Genomic DNA, 22,194 nt, shown 5'->3' on the forward strand with positions numbered 1-22,194 from the left:
TACCAAAATAGAGAATCAGAAAAGGGGTTGCACTCTCCAAAGATGCGGAGCTCCTCCCACCATCCCATGTATAAATTGGCCAGGGATGGGGAGAATTTAGCTCCCATAGAAGCTCCGCATCTCTGGAGATAGTACATCCATCAAACATAAAATAATTTCGGCTAAGTAGATGATCCACTGCTAGGAGGAGAAAGTCAGAAACAGTGGATGTAAATGACCCATATTTTCTGATATGAAAATCTAAGGCTTTAAGAGCCAGATTATGAGGGATGGAAGAATACAAAGAGGCCACATCCATTGTAACCCAGACAAAGGATGCCTTCCACTGCAAGGGTTCTACGCTTGATAAAAGGTGCGTCGTATCGCGCAAGAAGCCCGGCAAACGACGCACCAAAGGTTGCAGGCACCCGTCCACCCACTGTCCAAGACGTTCTCCCAAGGAACCAATACCGGCCACTATGGGACGGCCCTTGGGAGGTACATCAGATTTATGGACCTTGGGTAGATGGTGGAAAATGGGCGTGACGGGTGTCTCCACCAAAAGATAGTCCCTTTCCTTCTCACTGAAAATTCCCAATGAGACCCCCAAATTGAGCAGTTGTTGGAGCTCAATCTTAAAGCGACTAGTGGGGTCGCTGGATAGGGCCTCATAGGTAGTAGTGTCCTCTAATTGGCGTAATGCTTCTTCTCTGTAGGCAGCCGAATCTAGGACCACCACAGCCCCTCCTTTTATCTGCACTGCGAATAACTATCGCTTTATTGTTTTGGAGGGACTGTAGTGCCTCCCATTCCTGCCGTGCCAGATCAGAAGCTGCTCTGTTGGCTCTTTTGACCCGAACAAGTTCCTTTTCCACCAAATCCTGGAAAGTATCTACAATTGGTGTTCTGGTCTGGATGGGATAAAAGTGGGGATTAGAGGTGGGCTCAGGGCCGCCCCGGGGGCTGGGCCATCACTCACGCTGGACAAATGTTCCAGGGTGAGGATGATAGAAGCCTCCTGGAAGGGAGGAATCTGCCCAACCCCCGGGGCGGAACAAGGAAGGGGCCCCGCGGCCACCCCGCCCCCACTCTCCATAACATCCGCATCATCCATCTCTAAGAAATGTTTCTTCACCATTAAGTTCCTAACAAATTTGTTGACGTCTAGCATAGTACTAAAAATGTCAAAATGATGTGAGGGTGCATAGGATAAACCTCTAGAGAGCAAGGAGATTTGGGCCTGAGTGAGCACTGTATTAGACAGGTTAATAACATTGGAAACAGAATGAGTTATCTTTCGTCTCTTGCGACCTGCCCTCCTGGTCTTTCTCCTCCCCCTCCCCCTGTACCTTCGATTGTTACTCTTTGGTCGCTGGTAATAGGTCGGCTGCCCTGGAGGGGTTTCCTGTACAGACCGTCCGCGCTGGTCGTCCCCCCCCCCCCCCCCCCCATTTGGGGGTGCCAGAAAAGACAGACTGAACCCTCTCCTCCCTATTATCTGAAGAATCGGAAGCCGAACCTGCACTGTCCGCAGAACTAAAGCTAACTCTTTTATTATGTTTTGGTTTGCGATGAATAGATCTTGGTGACCTGTGGACTGTCTCCCACCTACCCCATTCATATACAACATTGTTTTTGTAGTCACCTGAATCTCGGAGAAATTTGACCCGCTTGGTATTCATAATTAAATTTTCTAGTTTGGAAATATTGTCTTTCATTTTATTGGTTAGCTCATCAAAATGTTCAAAAGAAGAGAGCTTATTGAGCTCTCTTCTGGTATCCACTATTTGAACCTTGATGTCTGCTAATTTTTTCTCCTCATATGATATAATCAGCTTCATAAGACGAATGGAACAATCGGTTAATACCTGGCTCCATTCGATTACGAACTGATTAGAGTAGATGGTAGTGGGGATCCTCTTGTTACAGATGTTACTCCTGTTCTAAGCCGGGTAAGACTGTGAGCTCCTCTTGTTACAGATGTTACTCCTGTTCTAAGCCGGGTAAGACTGTGAGCTCCTCTTGTTGCAGATGTTACTCCTGTTCTAAGCCGGGTAAGACTGTGAGCTCCTCTTGTTTGGGAATTCGGGGCCTACCATGTTGGATGTTATCATAGATTTTCGTTTCCATCTCCTTTGCTGGATGTTCCTGCGCTCCTGCGTAAGACGCTGCCCTCCCCCCACCTCAGCGATTGCTCTAATTTGTGTCTGAATGATCACTTTTATCCGCATTGATTTTTTCTTCCTCCAGTTTTTTCGTCCTTCACCTTTTTAAGTAGAAATGATTTACAGCGGTGCTTTGATTCCGTGTGACCTCCCTGCTGTTATGAACGCACAATTTGCCGGTTGAAGTCTAACTGGCAGGCGTGCATCACTTGCTATTAGTCATGTGTTTGATTCATGTTGCATTACTCATCTAAAAGTGGATCCGGGCAACAATATCAGGCTCTCTGTGCAATACATTCTTCAGTAAGTTCCTTACGTATGAGAAAGTTTAGGGAGTTCCTCGCATGATTTCATGTGTAATAGGTAATGTGTGTATTCAGAGGGGAGGGTACAGGGCTGCAATCATACCACAAGGGTGATACTGGCCAAAGGAGAAAATCTTTCCTCTCCATCTTCTTCCGCTCTGTTCCTTCCTGACCTTGTCTTCCTCTGTGTCTTGCCTGCCTCCTCCTGCTCTATGCCTTCTCTAGCTTCTCCTATTCTCTGCTCCTCCCTGCCCTCTCCTGCTCTGTGCATCTCCCCGCCTTCTCCTGCTCTCTGCTCCTCCCATCTTCTCCCTCTCTGTGCCTCCCCTTCATCTCCATTTTTGTGCTCTCCCCGCCTCCTCTTGCTCTATGCCTTCTCTAACTTGTCCTATTCTCTGCTCCTCCCCGCATCCTCCTGCTCTATGCCTTCTCTAGCTTCACCTATTCTCTGCTCCTCTCTGCCTTCTCCTGCTCTCTGCTCCTCCCCGCCTTCTCCTGCTCTCTGCTCCTCCCCGCCTTCTCCTGCTCTCTGCTCCTTCCTGCCTTCTCCTGCTCTCTGCTCCTGCTCTCTGCTCCTCCCCGCCTTCTCCTGCTCTGTGCTCCTCCCTTCCTTCTCTCTGCTCCTCCCTTCCTTCTCCAGCTCTGTGCATCTCCCCGCCTTCTCCTGCTCTGGGCTCCTTCCAGTCTTCTCCTGCTCTGGGCTCCTTCCAGTCTTCTCCTGCTCTGTGCTCTCCCTGACTTCTCCTGCTCTCTGTTCCTCCCTGCCCACTCCTGCTCTCTTCTCCTCCCCATCTTCTCCCTCTCTGTGCCTCCCCCTTCATCTCCATCTCTGTGCTCCTTCCTGCCTTCTGCTGTTCTGTCTTCTGCTCTGTGCTCTCCCTGCTCTCCCTGACTTCTCCTGCTCTCGTCTCCTTCCTGCCTTCTCTTGTTCTGTGCTTTCCCTGCCTTCTCCTGCTCTGTGCCCTCCCTTCATAGTGTAAGACCCTGTAAGTGAATACAGTAGAATCCCTTTATAGCAGACTTCCAGGGACGTTGCCAATTAGTTTATCACTTCCGAAGTTTACTATCCTCTATAATAAAACCCTAATGTCTCTGCGTCCGTGTCCCTGTGTGTGTCCCTGCGTGCTACTTCGCATGTGCCACAGGGACAGCCGTTGGACGGGAGCAGGACAGGCAGGGGGCACGTGCAGCTGGGGCGCATGTGCGCGCTGATAGGTGGCGGCGGTGACGGCCCTAGCCCGTTATTAAACAGGCTAAGGTCCCTAGTGCAATATAATCTCGTTATAGTGAGCTCCAAGAGACCAAGAAACGGGGTTTACTGTATCAGAAATTGACCTAGAAATGGCCCAGCATGCCCTGGTGCATTCCCTGCTGCACAGGAGCAGCTCTGTCCTCCCATTGGAGGTACAGTACAAGCACTTGTCCTAGAAATATCCCAGCATGCCCTGGTATATCCTCTGCTGCACAGAAGCAGCTCTGTCCTCCCATTGGAGGTACAGTACAAGCACTTGTCCTAGAAATATCCCAGCATGCCCTGGTACATTCTCTGCTGCACAGGAGCAGCTCTGTCCTCCCATTGGAGGTGCAGTACAAGCACTTGTCCTAGAAATGGCCCAGCATGCCCTGGTGCATTCTCTGCTGCACAGGAGCAGCTCTGTCCTCCCATTGGAGGTACAGTACAAGCACTTGTCCTAGAAATATCCCAGCATGCCCTGGTGCATGCCTTGCTGCAGGACCAGCTCTGTCCTCCCATTGGAGGTACAGTACAAGCACTTGTCCTAGAAATATCCCCGCATGCCCTGGTACATTCTCTGTTGCACAGGAGCAGCTCTGTCCTCCCATTGGAGGTACAGTACAAGCACTTGTCCTAGAAATATCCCCGCATGCCCTGGTACATTCTCTGTTGCACAGGAGCAGCTCTGTCCTCCCATTGGAGGTACAGTACAAGCACTTGTCCTAGAAATGGTCCAGCATGCCCTGGTACATTCTCTGCTGCACAGGAGCAGCTCTGTCCTCCCATTGGAGGTACAGTACAAGCACATGTCCTAGAAATATCCCAGCATGCCCTGGTACACTCTCTGCTGCACAGGAGCAGCGGAGCAGCTCTGTCCTCCCATTGGAGGTACAGTACAAGCACTTGTCCTAGAAATATCCCAGCATGCCCTGGTACATTCTCTGCTGCACAGGAGCAGCTCTGTCCTCCCATTGGAGGTACAGTACAAGCACATGTCCTAGAAATATCCCAGCATGCCCTGGTACACTCTCTGCTGCACAGGAGCAGCGGAGCAGCTCTGTCCTCCCATTGGAGGTACAGTACAAGCACTTGTCCTAGAAATATCCCAGCATGCCCTGGTGCATTCTCTGCTGCACAGGAGCAGCTCTGTCCTCCCATTGGAGGTACAGTACAAGCACTTGTCCTAGAAATATACCAGCATGCCCTGGTATATTCTCTGCTGCACAGGAGCAGCTCTGTCCTCCCATTGGAGGTACAGTACAAGCACTTGTCCTAGAAATGGCCCAGCATGCCCTGGTACATTCCCTGCTGCACAGGAGCAGCTCTGCCCTCCCATTGGAGGTACAGTACAAGCACTTGTCCTAGAAATATCCCAGCATGCCCTGGTACATTCTCTGCTGCACAGGAGCAGCTCTGTCCTCCCATAGGAGGTACAGTACAAGCACTTGTCCTAGAAATATCCCAGCATGCCCTGGTACATTCCCTGCTGCACAGGAGCAGCTCTGTCCTCCCATTGGAGGTACAGTACAAGCACTTGTCCTAGAAATGGCCCAGCATGCCCTGGTGCATTCCCTGCTGCACAGGAGCAGCTCTGCCCTCCCATTGGAGGTACAGTACAAGCACTTGTCCTAGAAATATCCCAGCATGCCCTGGTACATTCTCTGCTGCACAGGAGCAGCTCTGTCCTCCCATAGGAGGTACAGTACAAGCACTTGTCCTAGAAATATCCCAGCATGCCCTGGTACATTCTCTGCTGCACAGGAGCAGCTCTGTCCTCCCATTGGAGGTACAGTACAAGCACGTGTCCTAAAAATGGCCCAGCATGCCCTGGTACATTCTCTGCTGCACAGGAGCAGCTCTGTCCTCCCATTGGAGGTACAGTACAAGCACTTGTCCTAGAAATGTCCCAGCATGCCCTGGTACATTCTCTGCTGCACAGGAGCAGCTCTGTCCTCCCATTGGAGGTACAGTACAAGCACGTGTCCTAGAAATATCCCAGCATGCCCTGGTACATTCTCTGCTGCACAGAAGCAGCTCTGTCCTCACATTGGTGGTACAGTACAAGTATTTGTCCTAGAAATATCCCAGCATGCCCTGGTACATTCTCTGCTGCACAGGAGCAGCTCTGTCCTCCCATTGGAGGTACAGTACAAGCACTTGTCCTAGAAATGGCCCAGCATGCCCTGGTACATTCCCTGCTGCACAGGAGCAGCTCTGCCCTCCCATTGGAGGTACAGTACAAGCACTTGTCCTAGAAATATCCCAGCATGCCCTGGTACATTCTCTGCTGCACAGGAGCAGCTCTGTCCTCCCATAGGAGGTACAGTACAAGCACTTGTCCTAGAAATATCCCAGCATGCCCTGGTACACTCTCTGCTGCACAGGAGCAGCTCTGTCCTCCCATTGGAGGTACAGTACAAGCACTTGTCCTAGAAATGGCCCAGCATGCCCTGGTGCATTCCCTGCTGCACAGGAGCAGCTCTGCCCTCCCATTGGAGGTACAGTACAAGCACTTGTCCTAGAAATATCCCAGCATGCCCTGGTACATTCTCTGCTGCACAGGAGCAGCTCTGTCCTCCCATAGGAGGTACAGTACAAGCACTTGTCCTAGAAATATCCCAGCATGCCCTGGTACATTCTCTGCTGCACAGGAGCAGCTCTGTCCTCCCATTGGAGGTACAGTACAAGCACGTGTCCTAAAAATGGCCCAGCATGCCCTGGTACATTCTCTGCTGCACAGGAGCAGCTCTGTCCTCCCATTGGAGGTACAGTACAAGCACTTGTCCTAGAAATGTCCCAGCATGCCCTGGTACATTCTCTGCTGCACAGGAGCAGCTCTGTCCTCCCATTGGAGGTACAGTACAAGCACGTGTCCTAGAAATATCCCAGCATGCCCTGGTACATTCTCTGCTGCACAGAAGCAGCTCTGTCCTCACATTGGTGGTACAGTACAAGTATTTGTCCTAGAAATATCCCAGCATGCCCTGGTACATTCTCTGCTGCACAGGAGCAGCTCTGTCCTCCCATTGGAGGTACAGTACAAGCACTTGTCCTAGTAATATCCCAGCATGCCCTGGTACATTCTCTGCTGCACAGGACCAGCTCTGTCCTCCCATTGGAGGTACAGTACAAGCACTTGTCCTAGAAATATCCCAGCATGCCCTGGTACATTCTCTGCTGCACAGGAGCAGCTCTGTCCTCCCATTGGAGGTACAGTACAAGCACTTGTCCTAGTAATATCCCAGCATGCCCTGGTACATTCTCTGCTGCACAGGACCAGCTCTGTCCTCCCATTGGAGTTACAGTACACATTATTCCTCATTTTCCCGAGGCTGCTTATTTGTACAGTACTATATATCCAGCGCCGATGTCATTCTTCTTGTCTTACAAATGTCATCAAGCATCTACTTACTTGCCACCAGCCTGAAGAGAGCAGCCGACCATGGGTTTCATGCTGACATATGATGCATGCTCCGCCCACTGACATGTGACACATGCTCCGCCCACTGACATATGACACATGCTCCGCCCACTGACATGACGCATGCTCCGCCCACTGACATGACGCATGCTCCGCCCACTGACATATGACGCATGCTCCGCCCACTGACATGACGCATGCTCCGCCCACTGACATATGACGCATGCTCCGCCCGCTGACATATGACGCATGCATCGCCCGCTGACATATGACGCATGCTCCGCCCGCTGACATATGACGCATGCTCCGCCCACTGACATATGACGCATGCTCCGCCCCGACATGACGCATGCTCCGCCCACTGACATATGACTTGTGCGCCACCCACTGAGATATGATGCATGCGCTGCCCACTAACATATGACGCATGCACCGCCCACTGTTTACTATATCCAGAGTCAGCGTCACACGGGCCAAAAAACATGTCTACTATAACAGAAGTTTATTATATCAGAGTTTAGTATACCAGGCGTTGCTCCAATAGACTTATAATGGAGATTGGCCGGGATCTGGAGAGGTGGTTTACTATATCCAAATGCTTACTATATTACAGTTTATTATAACGAGATTATACTGTAGCAGGATTGGTCATCCAAAATATATATGTATACAGGTGCTTGACCAGGACTGAGTTTACTATATCAGAGTTTACTATAACAAGATTCTACAGTAGAAGCTTACTGATCTGTTACTGAGGAGAGATAGGAAGAACATTGACTTAAAAGCAAGAAAATAAATATTATTATTGCTGCAGATCTAAATAATAAATTGGACCTCATTTGACCTCTATCTGATCTTGATTGTCTTGCGGACATGAGAACCTTCCCATCCTCTTAGCTGTACGGTGAGGCCGGTGGAAGGAATCAGACTCTGCTCCAGCTCATGGCCTTTCCCTGATGTTATACTACCACCAGTGACAGGCAGACAGATTATACGTGTCCACGTTCTCCAGCTATCGCACGGTCTCCCATCGCCGAGGACTGGCGGGGGATCGGAGCCGCGGGAGGGGGACGAATGAAAGGTCTGTGTTTCCGAGAGGACAGGGGACGCGACATTCAATGTCATACATCAGTGCTGCACTCGTGGTGTTTCAGGAAATTGGACTATCAATACAAGACCGGCCAGAATCTGCGGCAGCAGGACGGAATAGCGAGCAAAGTCTCCGTAATCAGGCAGAACGGACTGAGCTTCAATCAAGGTATAATAACGAGAGCACAAAGAGTTCAACTTCAACATAAAGAGGAAGTTTACCGAAAGATAGTAGTGGGGGGAAGGGGCAGTAAATAAATCAATACATTGCAAAGTGAGAGGGCAATTAAGAAATGATTGATGCTCACCTTGTAATTTGTTCATGTTGTTTGATCCTCCATGAGCCTGCAGGCCATCATCTTTACTGCTGGCAGGCATGAAAAAAACTAGACACTATCACCAACTGCCCCTATCTATAGACACACCCACTAACAATGTGCATGGATGGAGATACTGCTAGTTTGGCAGATCTCCCACAATGAAACAAGGTTCACAGACAGGAAACTGTCATGGCCGTAGCCCTGACATCACACTGTGGGAGGGGTTTCACCATAATAGCCTTACAAACCTCCCTGATGATCTATTAGTGGAAAGGAAAAGCTTTCTCATGGGAAAGGGAGTATTGGCTACTTATTGGGATGAAGTTCAGTCCTGGGTTATAGTTTCTCTTTAAAGAGACTCCGTAACAAAAATTGCATCCTGTTTTTTATCATCCTACAAGTTCCAAAAGCTATTCTAATGTGTTCTGGCTTACTGCAGCACTTTCTGCTATCACCATCTCTGTAATAAATCAACTTATCTCTCTCTTGTCAGACTTGTCGGCCTGTGTCTGGAAGGCTGCCAAGTTCTTCAGTGTTGTGGTTCTGCTATGAACTCCCCCTTCCAGGCCCCTCTATGCACACTGCCTGTGTATTATTTAGATTAGGGCAGCTTCTCTCTTCTCTCTTATCTTTTACAAGCTGGATAAATCGTCCTCTGAGCTGGCTGGGCTTTCACATACTGAGGAATTATAGACAAGGGCAAAGCTGTTTGCAGGAAGAAACAGCCTGACACTTCAGTGCATGAGAGCTGCAGAGGGAAAGAAACACACAAATGATCTCTTGAGATTCAAAAGGAAGGGTGTATACAGCCTGCTTGTGTATGGATGTATTCTCTATGTGTGGACATACTGTACATCAACCTACTTCCTGTTTTAGTGGCCATTTTGTTTGATTATAAACAAACTTTTTAAAACTGTTTTTAACCACTTTTAATGCGGCGGGGAGCGGCGAAATTGTGACAGAGGGGAATAGGAGATGTCCCCTAACGCACTGGTATTTACTTTTGTGTGATTTTAACAATACAGATTCTCTTTAAGTGAAATTTGGAATTTGAACACATAACCGCTGTATTAAAGTGTAGCCGAATTCACACTCACATCTGCTCGCTACAAACAAAATATAAAAAGGCCGAGGTTGTCTGAAGACAGAAGAAATCTGTCCTGAAAAGGCGGCTGCCAAATCCAACAAAATAATGGATTTGCCACGCCTGGTTGGAGCACTGGATATATGATAGCCTTGTCCCTGGAGCAGCCAGGAGGCTGATAGGGCCACAAGACCTCCCTTTTTTTTTTTTTTTTTTTTGTGCATCTTATATAGGAAACTGCATCCTTCTCCCACTGTTCTATCCCTTAGCTTCATTAAACACACATGGAAATTGGGGTCGGAGGGGTAGATACTAGGCATTCATGTAAATAAGGCACCAGGAAATTTGGGTGCAGAGCAAAGCTGAAGAACAGCTCACCATGCTCCAGCAAAAGTTCCGTCGGCGTTAATTACTATTCCCCTCCAGGTCACTATGGACTCATTGTGTAACACATAATACAGCTGCTAGCTTTTGCTGGCTGCTGAATTACACTGTTTTTATAGTAAGTTGGGCTCTGTCTCTTGATGGCGCCCAAATTACTGTCGGAGCCTGTAGACCTCTATAGACATAATTCACATTACGGCCTATGACGCGCGGTGCACCACAATTTCCAGGGCTCTTTTTGCCTGACTCAAAAGAGAGCGGTAACAGGGAAAGAGACGTAGCAGAGAGAGTGAAAGGAGGGAGAGGTAAGGGAGAGGTAGCGGGGAGAGAGGATGAAGGGAGAAGGGTAGCAGGAAGAGAGAGGTGAGGGGTAGCAGTAGAGAGAGAAGCAGGAAGCAAGGGCATGAGAGAGACAGGAAGCAGGGAGAGAGGATGAAGGGAGAGAGGTAACAGGAAGAGAGAGGATGAAGAGAGAGAGGTAGCGGGGGAAGAGAGGAGCAGGAAGCGAGAGCATGAGAGAGACAGGAAGCAGGGAGAGAGGATGAAGGGCAAGAGGGGTAGCGGTAGAGAGAGGAGAGGAGAGAGGGGTAGCGGTAGAGAGAGGAGAGGAGAGAGTGGTAGCGGTAGAGAGGGGTAGCGGTAGAGAGAGGAGAGGAGAGAGGGGTAGTGGTAGAGAGAGGAGAAGAGAGAGGTAGCGGTAGAGAGGGGTAGCGGTAGAGAGAGGAGAGGAGAGAGGGGTAGTGGTAGAGAGAGGAGAGTAGAGAGGGGTAGCGGTAGAGAGAGGAGAGTAGAGAGGGGTAGCGGTAGAGAGAGGAGAGGAGAGAGGGGTAGTGGTAGAGAGAGGAGAGTAGAGAGGGGTAGCGGTAGAGAGAGGAGAGTAGAGAGGGGTAGCGGTAGAGAGAGGTAGCGGGAAGAGAGAGACAGGAAGCAGGGAGAGAGGATGAAGGGTGAGAGGGGTAGCGGTAGAGAGAGGAGAGGAGAGAGGGGTAGCGGTAGAGAGAGGTAGCAGGAAGAGAGAGACAGGAAGCCGGGAGAGAGGATGGAGAGGGGTAGCAGGAAGAGAGGATGAAGGGTAGCGGTAGAGAGAGGAGCAGGAAACGAGCATGAACAAGAGAGACAGGAAGCCGGGAGAGAGGATGAAGGGTGAGAGGGGTAGCGGTAGAGAGAGGTAGCAGGAAGAGAGAGAAGAGGAGAGAGAGAGAGAGAGGTAGCGGTAGAGAGAGGTAGCAGGAAGAAGGAGGAGAGGAGAGAAAGGTAGCGGTAGAGAGAGGAGCAGGAAGCGAGAGCATGAGAGAGACAGGAAGCAGGGAGAGAGGATGAAGGGCAAGAGGGGTAGAGAGAGGAGAGTAGAGAGGGGTAGCGGTAGAGAGGGGTAGCAAGAAGAGAGTGACAGGAAGCAGGGAGAGAGGATGAAGGTCAAGAGGGGTAGCGGTAGAGAGAGGAGAGGGGTAGCGGTAGAGAGAGGTAGCAGGAGGAAGGAGGAGAGGAGAGCAAGGTAGCGGTAGAGAGAGGAGCAGGAAACAAGAGCATGAGAGAGACAGGAAGCAGGGAGAGAGGATGAAGGGCAAGAGGGGTAGCGGTAGAGAGAGGAGAGGAAAGAGGGGTAGTGGTAGAGAGGGGAGAGTAGAGAGGGGTAGCGTTAGAGAGAGGTAGCAGGAGGAGAGAGACAGGAAGCAGGAAGAGAGGATGAAGGGCAAGAGGGGTAAGCGGTAGAGAGAGGAGAGGCGAGAGGGGTAGCGGTAGAGAGAGGTAGCAGGAGGAGAGAGACAGGAAGCAGGGAGAGAGGATGAACGGAGAGGGGTAGCAGGAAGAGAGGATGAAGGGTAGCAGTAGAGAGAGGAGCAGGAAACAAGAGCATGAACGAGAGACAGGAAGCAGGAAGAGAGGATGAAGGGTGAGAGGGGTAGCAGTAGAGAGAGGTAGCAGGAAGAGAGAGGTAGCACGAAGAGAGCAGATGAGGAGACAAAGTTAATTAGCCTTTTAAATGTTTTGCTTCTTTGTCTTTCTATTTACATCTTAACCTGGAATAAATATGTATGTAATGGAATTTTTTTCTTTTTTTCCTGGAGAAATGATTGTTGCGCAGAGCGATCGCGCTCTCCCGCCCCCTCGCATTATGTGTCTTCTGGTGAGTAACGGTGACAGCAGCACACACTGTCCACAAATAGACACATCTTATAAAAAATGTATATCCATTTCTCAGCACCTCCCTTGCTGAAGCAGATGGACGACACCACCGAACTGCCTGGCAGGTTTTCCCCAATTGAGTGTTTTTCCGACATGACTTTGTTGTGCTGGAGGCGCGCAGAGCGGCATTGTGTGCGTCGCTGTGTAGACGATGAATTAACATATAGATATTTTGGGGTCTTCCAATCAGAGGATTGTTGCTATTTACATAACAGGAATGTGCAGCTCATCTCTGCCTCCCCAGGGGATTCATGTCACTGGCTGAACGGCATGTCAGAGAAACCTGGAGGAGGCGGCCATTGCTGGCATCCTCTGAAAAACGAGCTCTCCGAACAAGTCAGGGACAATGTTGTTGAGGAGTACTAGTGGGGTTGGGTTAAAAAAAAATCCAAAGCTTTGAATATCACCCGGAGCACCATCAAATCCATCCTCTTCAAACGCATAGATCTTGGTACCACAACAAACCGGCCAAGAGAGGGCGCCCCACCAAAACTCACAGACCGGACGAGGAGGGCATTAATCAGACAGGCAGCACGCAGTCCAAAGGTGCCGGAGCTGCAGAGGCCCATACCAGCCATACATATTAAATCACCGGGAGATTTGGGTGCAGGGTACAGCTGAAAAACAGCTCACCCTGCTCCTGCAAAAGACCCGGCGGTGTTAATTACGGTTCCCCCTCCAGTTCACCATGGATGGTTGGGAATTATGTAATTCGGCTTCAAGCTATTGTGTTTTTATAGTAATTTGTGTTCCGTCTTTTGACGGCGTCCAAATTACTCACTAAGCACTGCTATAGTTGTAATTCCTCTTACGGCCTATAGTGGCACCAGCTGGACCTAAATCTCCTGCGCTGTTATTACAGCACTCCCACACCAGAGACCGGAGTATCTGTCCATAGGACCACAATATGCCATAAACTCCATAGAGCTGGGCTTTATAGGAGAGAGGCCAGAAAAAAGCCATTACTTGGCATTAAAATTAAAAAAAGAAGGCATGTTTTCAATTTGCCAAAAGACATGTGGCCAACTCTCCAAATGTATGGAGAAAGTCGCTCTGGTCAGATGAGACTAAGATTGAAATTTTGATACCATTGCTGAGGAATGTTGGCCCACGCTGACATAATGGCAGCTCTAAGTTGTGTCAGGTTTGATGGTGGCGTTTCCAAGCTTTGAAGTGATCTTTCAATTTCGTCCCATAAATGCTCAATAGGAGGTCAGGGGGCTGAGCTGGACATCCGAAACAGGTTAAACTCTGATTGATGTTCCTCAAACCAATTTGAGAGTGATTGAGCATGGTGGCAAGGGCCCACAACAGGCGTCTTTTCCTATTTTTCTGTGATACCAAAGGCACTCTTGATGGTCTCCTGCTGCTAAAGCCCATCCTTTGCAAAGTCCATCTTGTTGTGTGTTGGGATATGCTTTGTGAGGCACCTGCATTGAATTCAGCTGTAATTTGTCGTATTGTCGCCCTTCTGTTGCTGCGGACTATGCATGCTGCTCTCCTTTCACCTCTCTCGTTCATCAGACTTTTTCAGCCAGAATAGTCCTTATTGCATGAAGTTTGTTTATGAACTGTCAATCTCTAAACACCCGAGATACGGTTGGGTGAGAAAAGTGGAGGTCGACTTAGAAATCGGCTTCCACTGCATGAAGAAAAGTGAGCCGCGGCGGGGGAACGGAGGATGGGTCCAGGATGGCGTGGGCACAGGGCGGCTGCAGGGGGCTGCCAGAAGCCCCAGGTAAGTGAAACTTTTTTTTTTTTTTTTTTTAGTTTAATTCAGTTCCACTTTAAATCTTTCGTCTTACCCATTTTGACTTTAACTTCCGTGATAACCACATTGTCCAATGCTGAGCGTTCCTTAAGCAGCTCTGCGTTGTTATGTCACTGTTGGACTGGTTTACTTTCAAATAAGGGGTGTCTCTAATTTTTTGGTAACTCTGTGTATTTAGCTGAATGGACACAGTGGCCATTATAAGGCAAAAAGAACTATACTCACCCTGTCTGGATGGATGATTGGCAAACACCGGAGCAGTTCTATGTTTCTAGAAGCGCATTACCTTCCGGAATACGGCACTGCTTCTGAATTTGCCAAACATTAGCAGCTTCAATAGAGATATCTAGTTTGAGATAAGTGCACTGCTTTTCACCTCAGTCAGCAGAATTGGTTGTGCTGTAAATTCTTGGCTTGCTTTGATCTCTCTGTACTAGCAGAAAACATAAAAACGGAAAACAGAAGCCCTCTTTTATTGTCTCACACTGCCTCCTAGTGACAAGTGGCCATAATTACACATTACAGCAGTACTTAATAGAAGCTAGGAAATGTAACAAAGACAAAATAAAAAAAGTGCTAAAAATAAATTGGCCTGGAGAACTTGCATGCCTGTAAATAAATTGGCTGCTAAAGGGTTAAGTTGCAAACATCTGCAGCTGTCCAGAGAATTTATGTAATTGAATATGGTGGACCCCATTTTTTTCGCAAGAGAAAATGGCACCTAATGAAATCAGTCATTACTGCCAACAGAAAAACACTGTAGGAGGAAAATAATTTTGGTATCGACAATGTTATAAAGTTTCCTGTGTATACAGTGTTCAGAACCGCATGAATAAAACATTTTTTGTATTGTTTCTGTTAATTAGCAAGTGTCTGTTGCCTTTCCATCAGTAATGGAAACCATCTGTCACATCTTCTCTTTTATTTCCTAGGGTTATGCGGCCCTGTTGTTGGAACAAGCCAGGATCAGGCTCCGTAACCCCGCCTCCGAGGAGCAGTTTGGAGCCAGCCTATCAGAGGAGAAGCTCACTTCCTTCAACGAGGAGCAGATCGGACAATTACATGAGCTGATGCAGGAAGCCACTAAACCGAAACCGTTTGATGTCAGTGAAGATGCGGGAAAGAAAAGATAGAAATAGATCTACCCCATGGAACCATTTTTATGGTGCTGATTGGAACTGTATTTCCTCTACCAGAAATTGAACTGGACAATCTTCATTGTGGTCAGGATGACATCCAGTAGCCAGATATTGCCTCAAATTGTGTCCAAGAGATTCTGCAGTTATTGTCCTAGAACTGCTGTACACTGTCCTATGTTATGGCTTGTGGCAGTTAGGCGTTGGCTGCTCACCTTTCTCGCCACCGTCACTCAGTCCCTTCCACAGCCTGGGGGCCAGCAGGAGTATGGCTCTCCATAGGCTGCAACAGGCCAATTCTGCCTAGCAAGTGGGAGATTTTTTATTGGCTCAACATGAACCAATGAGAATTCTCTCTGTTGCTGAGGATTCCCATTGGTCTGTTGCAGCCTAGTGAAGAATCCTCATGCTTCTATCGGCCTCCGGGCTCTTCAGAATGGACCGAGCTGCAGTGATTGATGGCTGGAAGCTTGAGTACGACGTCACCACGGCGACAAGATGCGGCAGAAACGGGCGACGCGGATGTGGCGATTAGCCTAGTGAGAGCGGACAGTGTCCATTCTCACAGCCTTGCATTGGATACGTTTTCCCGTCCAGTCTGAGAAAAAGTGTCAAATCCGGACTCTCAATTACGTTTTCTTTCCGTGCAACACGGATCCATGTGTGATCGGTGTTTCTGCATGAGTGGAAGTGGGTACTATTTTTAAAATAGGATCTGCTTCCTGCATTTCTGCAGTGCTTTAAAGAGACTGTAATTTAAAAAAAAGTTCCCCTGGGGGCTACTCACCTCGGGAGGGGGAAGCTTCTGGATCCCATCGGGGCTTCCCTCATTCTCCTGTGTCCCACGGCGGTCTCACTGCAGCCCACGAACACACAGCCGATAGTTTGTCAGGCTGTGCAATATTTACCTTCCCGACTCCAGCGGGTGGCGCTGTTGTAGCTCTCGGCTGGGAAATAGGCGGAAATAGCCGATCTCTGTCGGGTCCGCTCTACTGCGCAGGTGCAGGAGACTTGCAGGTGCAGGAGACTTGCAGGTGCAGGAGACTTGCAGGTGCAGGAGACTTGCGCCTGCACAGTAGAGCGGCCCGACAGCGATCGGCTATTTCCGCCTATCTCTGAGCAGAGAGCCGATACTGTGCCTGTCCTGGAGCCGGGAAGGTAAATATTTACATCCCCGCCGTTCGGAGGGCCAGAGCGAGACCACTGTGGGACGGGGGAAGCCTCGATAGGATCCGGAGGCTTCCCCCCCCCCCCCCCCTACCGAGGTGAGAACCCCCACGGGGAATTTTTGAATGTTACAGATCCTCTTTAAAAACGTATCCTACGGATACAATTTTAAAACAAGTGTGAAACGGCCCTTGTTGATACTTCTATTGATTTTGAATGAGCAGGTCAGGAAACCCCCCCCCCCCCCCCTTCCAGTGTTATCTTATGTGATTGTGCTAACATCTCCTTGTTGAGTGAGCTGAGGTTGCTGTTATCCGCCCGTATCCACCCTGCATTGCCCTCATAGGTGGGGAGAGCAGTCCCTCCCTCCTTGTTCACTTAAGTTCCATCCAAAGTCCAATCAGACCATGTTCCACCCCCTCACCATGCCACACCTCTTTCCATAGTCCAACCCTAGAGGAATACGGAGTGTCAGACTAGCACTGCTCCTGCCGCAGCACATAACGGCCACGCCCTGCTTCCCATAATTAGCTTTTCAGCTGTGTCACTGTTAATACAGCAATAACTTTTGTATTACTTATCAGCGGCTCGATTGATAAGGAACATCGCAGCCGCATCTACGCGTGTAGATGCGGCATAACACTCACCATACAATCTTTAGAGAAATTGAAGAAAAATATCTCGCATTCCGGATAGATCAAAATCGAAAAAACCGGGAACTCCGATCAGATTTTTCAAGTTTGAAAAAGAAGCTTTCGATTTTTTCGGGAGATCCGATCCTTTTTATCGAATTGCCGTAAAATCTGATCATTTTATTGTATAGCGTGTGGCTACCTTGAGCATTACTTTTATAAACATTTTATTGTAAAAAAAAAAAAAAAAAAAAAATGCAGGTACAAAAGAGCTCAGAGCAAGCATTCAGAATCCTTGTTGTAGACATTGCTCCAGTTCCGCTCCAGGTTACCCTGTTTACCTTTCTGAGAAATCTGCCCCCTCTTGATGGGCAGGAAAGCTTTTAGCGGTTCCCTCCACAGAGTATACACATTTTGCATCTTTATTACAATAACATGAATATATGCTTTTATGTTTGAGTTAATATATGTCTGACCACAATGTTGTGTGCTGGAAAATTACTGTAATTGTGAATTGACAATAAAGTATTTTTTTTCAAATGTATTTGGAACCTATGAGGGGTCAGTGAAATTCATTCTGGAAGCACCTTGTGTAAGTTCGATAAAATCAACAAATATTAAGGTGGCCACTAACGGTCCAATTTCTTGCGAAAAATCGTTCAAGCGATCAGAAATTCTGATCAGATTGGTTGTAAATAATCTCCGTTGATTGGCACAATCGATTATCGTTGTCCGATTGGATTTTAGTCAAACCTAAATTCGGATTTTCTTGCTGGTTGTGATAAGAAGCAACGATTGGTTCATTGATGGTGTAGTGAACGATTTTTCTTCCATTCATAATTATCTGATCGCTTGAACGATTTATCGTTAGAAATTGGATCGGTAGTGGCCGCCTTGAAGGATACATCCAAGCTAATAAAAAAATCAAAATCCACTTACCTGGGGCTTCCCCCAGCCCCTGGTAGCCGTCCTGTGCCCTCACTGCAGCTATGGTGGCTCCCGGTGTCCTCTGCTGCAGAAGCCGACCTCGCCACGTCAGCTTCTTGTGCGTTCCACGGCGCTGGTCACGTGGTCTAGCCGACATCAGGTATATACTGCGCAGGCGCAGTGGTTCTAGACCACGTGACCCGTGCCGTGGAGCGCACAAGAAGCTGATGTGGCGAGGTCGGCTTCTGCAGCGGAGGACACCGGGAGCCACCAGAGCTGCGGCGAGGGCACAGGACGGCTGCCAGGGGCTGGAGGAAGCCCCAGTAAGTGGATCACTCATTACTGGTTATACAGTCAGCATTGGTGGACAGCGGGCCAGCACTTCAGTAGGAGCAGCATGGTATCTGCTCAGCTTTTTTGAGACCCCTGCAAAGTTGTCACCAGTGAAGTGTCTCGCCTGTCCCAGCCAGGATGCTCATCCATTAGTCAGTGGCTCTGTGCGTTCCCGTCTTCATCCCCGCCGGCCACATCTCAGTGACCTGGCACATGTTGTAATGACAGGGGCCCGGGGGACTACAATAAGGCAAGGGGGGGAAAGCTGCTCGGGGTCCCTGGGGGTGGCTCCCCAGGTTAATTTTTTCTGGGGACCCCATAACTAGAACCGGCCCTGACCATTATGGTATCCTGGGTTAAAACTCATATTCAGTCAATGTGTTTTGTGAAAAAAGTTCACTTCTTCAGGAGTAAAGTTATAAAACAAAGGGGGGAGGGGGACAGTGTCAGTCAGACCTAGGATAAAGATGCAATAAATAGAATAATGTGCAATAAAGACCATTTAATATTCACAGGAAATCCTCTGTTATTAATAGAAAGAAGTGTGGTAGGCAGAGGCGTATCTGATAGCGTGCACATAGGGAATGTGCCATAGGCGCCCTTAGTAACTCACTTTCCAGGGGGCATATGAGTGAACTGAGCCTCACAGCTACAGGCAGAGCTCTGCAGTACCGCTTCTGATTATGCACTCCATCTCAGTTACAACAACTTCAGACAGTGACAGCCTGCCAAGCACTTATGTTAATATATATTATGGGTACTGCCCTTTAAAACGTAAAGGCAAAAAAGTACAGTGTATGTAGCGGGTGTTCCACTATACCCATATAATCTATGTTGCAATAAGCACTGGACTTCATGTAATATATCAAAAAAAATGTGCAAAAATGCAGTGTCTCAAAGATTGTACAAAAACTTTATTGATACAAAACACAATTTGACATGAAAGATCTGTGTAACTTGAATAAAAAGGCTCAATAAAGTCTTATTCAAATTGTTTGGCTGGCAGAAAAAAGGACCATATTAGTAGAATTGTCATAAGGGTTGAATTGGCAATGACACCAGTCTGTTTCGGGCTGAATATGCCCTTCGTCAGGCCAAATAAACGAATTTACAGTTTCTGCGAGGCGTCAGCCAGCGTGAGGAGCCAAGAGAGCAAAGCACGGAGAAAGGCACATGAGCCTGGCAGGTACACAATGTGCAAATCCACTGGCACTACATAGAGGAGGCAGCTAGGGGTGGAGCACTTATCACAGGCAGCGGGACGTTACTGGTAGACAGGATGTCCAATAGTAGGAGAAGGAGAGAGAGGAGGAGACCGGCACTGTTAGCCTTACGGCCGTTTCACGTGGATAAGCGCTTCTACAGAGGCTCATTAGAGCTTACCTGCGTGAAACGGCTGTAAGGCTAACAGTGCCCAGCACCCACATCACTTCCTACACTGGTATGTGGCATGATTTCACTATTTGTGTTATGCTTTGTAATGTGTCACACTATGGAATAAATAGCTGATCGCAGTGCCGGTCTCCTCTCTCTCCTTCTCCTGCACAGTATATGGCTATATCTACTGATCAGAGCACGTAGTCCCAGCCATAGTGTGAGAAGCATCATTGGGCCCTGCCAGCTCCCTGCTCAAGAACAGTCTATCTGCTGTAGTGCCAACCATACACTCTCTGCATACACTGCCAATAGTAAGAGCAGTGAGTCAGCTCAGGACTCTGTAACGATCATGTAGGAAATGATTATAGCACATTCCAGTATGGAAGGTGGGACTTACAGAGGAACCATCACAAAAATCTTAACATTTAAAACACATACAAATAAGTACATTTCTCCCAGAGTAAAATGAGCCATAAATTACTTCTCTCCTATACTGCTGTCACTTACAGTAGGTAGTAGAAATCTGACAGGTTTTGGGTTAGTCCATCTCTTCATGGGGGATTCTCAGCATGGCCTTTATTCTTTATAAAGACACTCCCTGAAAAAGATTTATACAAAGATGCTGGCCAGCCTCCCTGCTCGCTGCACACTATTTTGGCAGTTGGATGGAGCAACTGCCATTCACTAAGTGCTTTCAAAAATAAAGAAAACCCTGTGAACCCCCCTATGAGAAGATGGACTAGTCCAAAACCTGTCGGTAATGTCAGATTTCTAGTACCTACTGTAAGTGACAGCAACACCTACTCCCAACTCTAACCTTCCTCTGCCTACTTAACACTAATTTCCCCCCACCTACTCCCAAAAATAACTCCTCCCACTCCCTACTTCAAACATTAAGCACCTCCACCTACTCCTAACTCTACCCTCCCCCCACTCTTAACACTAACGTCGCCTACCTACTCCTAACTCTAACCACCCCCCCCACCTACTCCTAACACTAACTTTCTCCTGTAAAAAAGAGAGAAATCGAGAGCCCAATATGGTGTAGTATGTCAGAGATACGAAGGGAAATGAATAGGTGAGATGGTTATACTCACAAACATGGGTTACCGCTCAGGCAACCACTGTATAGGCAGGTGAGGAGATTAGACCTGTCCTCACTCAGGATTAAGAAGTCGCTCTCTGTAGATCAGAAAAAATAGGGTAGGATCACCCCTCCACCTGAGGTGAACTCAAGTATACTGGTAGGTGATCAGAGGCGCCAGCAGAATAAAATTAATAGAAAATTGTTAAGAATTGCCGGGAGGGAAAGTGTTGGACTTCCCCTCAATAATTAGACACCAAGGTCTGTCATCAAATCAAACGAATACATTTATTCAATAGTACCCCAAAATCTGCAACGCGTTTCGTGGGAGCAGACCCACTTCTTCAGGCAATAAAACGGGGACAACAAACACAGCAATCAATGTGCAGTGAATTTAGCACTGGCGCCTCTGATCACCTACCAGTATAACTTTCTCCTACCTACCTTACACTAACCTACAGCTGAACATAATAGCTTGGTGAATGAGATGCTAATGCTTCTGAGTTGATGCAGATTTTATGCACCTTGGAGTTGGAGAAATGAAACTCTGTAGTAAAAGTATCCGTTTCTGTAATGCTGATTACAGGGTATGTTTGTAGCTGTGGGTTTTAGTGGAGTTCCCCTTTACTGAAAGTTTTTAGTTTGGGTTAAATTACGATTAGCGATCTTCCCTTGCGGCCGTCTGGCAGGAAGCCTCGTTATAAAGAATACAGAAAGTTCTCAGCTGTTTGAGATCTTCCCGTGTTCCGTCTTGTGCTGGATTCAAACAAACGCCGGTAACTTCACTCCTCTCCCGTCTTTATTGATGATGAAGGTGAATACGGGATAAAGAAACCACGACAAGCCTGCTGCGGAGCTCATCGGCTATGCAGCTTGATCTTCAGCGAGGACGGGAAGAATAGTCAAGATGCTGCAGTCTGTGTGATTGTTTACAGGTGGATAAAGCATGGGGGGGGGGGTTCCTGTCTGTACATCTAGAGGAGGCCTGACAGCTTGTCTGTCCATCTATCACACATACAGCTCTGTACAGGAAGTAAGGAGGGAGGGGGGATCTGTCTGCACACCTAGAGGGGGCCTGACAGCTTGTCTGTCCATCTATCACACATACAGCTCCTCTGTACAGGAAGTATGTAAGGAGGGAGGGGATCTGTCTGTACACCTAAAGGGGGCCTGGCAGCGTGTCTGTCCATCTATCACACATACAGCTCCTCTGTACAGGAAGTATGTAAGGAGGGAGGGGATCTGTCTGTACACCTAAAGGGGGCCTGGCAGCTTGTCTGTCCATCTATCACACATACAGCTCCTCTGTACAGGAAGTATGTAAGGAGGGAGGGGATCTGTCTGTACACCTAAAGGGGGCCTGGCAGCTTGTCTGTCCATCTATCACACATACAGCTCTGTACAGGAAGTAAGGAGGCCGGGTGGGCTAGAAACACAAGACGGGCAGTCACAGAGACATCACTGGGGTACAGGGCATTGCAGTCTAAGAGGAGGGAAGAGGACCTGTCCCATCAGGCTTACAATCTTAAGACGTGAGGGAACACAGGATACAGTAGGGGGAAGAGGGCCTGTACCATCAGGCTTACAATCTTAAGACGT

The 22,194-nt window shown here is 48.4% G+C and overlaps 1 protein-coding gene across 1 annotated transcript in view; it reads left to right on the top strand.

Annotated features, from left to right (window-relative positions):
• Positions 1–17,418, top strand: part of SDHAF3 (succinate dehydrogenase complex assembly factor 3) — a 56,490-nt gene extending 39,072 nt beyond the window's left edge. The window contains exon 3 of the mRNA XM_068238492.1: positions 14,872–17,418. Within this exon, the coding sequence (XP_068094593.1) occupies positions 14,872–15,072 (201 nt within the window). The 3' untranslated portion in view covers positions 15,073–17,418. The remainder of the gene's footprint in view (positions 1–14,871) is intronic.
• The last annotated feature ends 4,776 nt before the right edge of the window (positions 17,419–22,194 follow it).

Source organism: Hyperolius riggenbachi, chromosome 5 (genome assembly GCF_040937935.1).
Source record: "Hyperolius riggenbachi isolate aHypRig1 chromosome 5, aHypRig1.pri, whole genome shotgun sequence".
Classification (NCBI taxonomy): Eukaryota; Metazoa; Chordata; class Amphibia; order Anura; family Hyperoliidae; genus Hyperolius; species Hyperolius riggenbachi.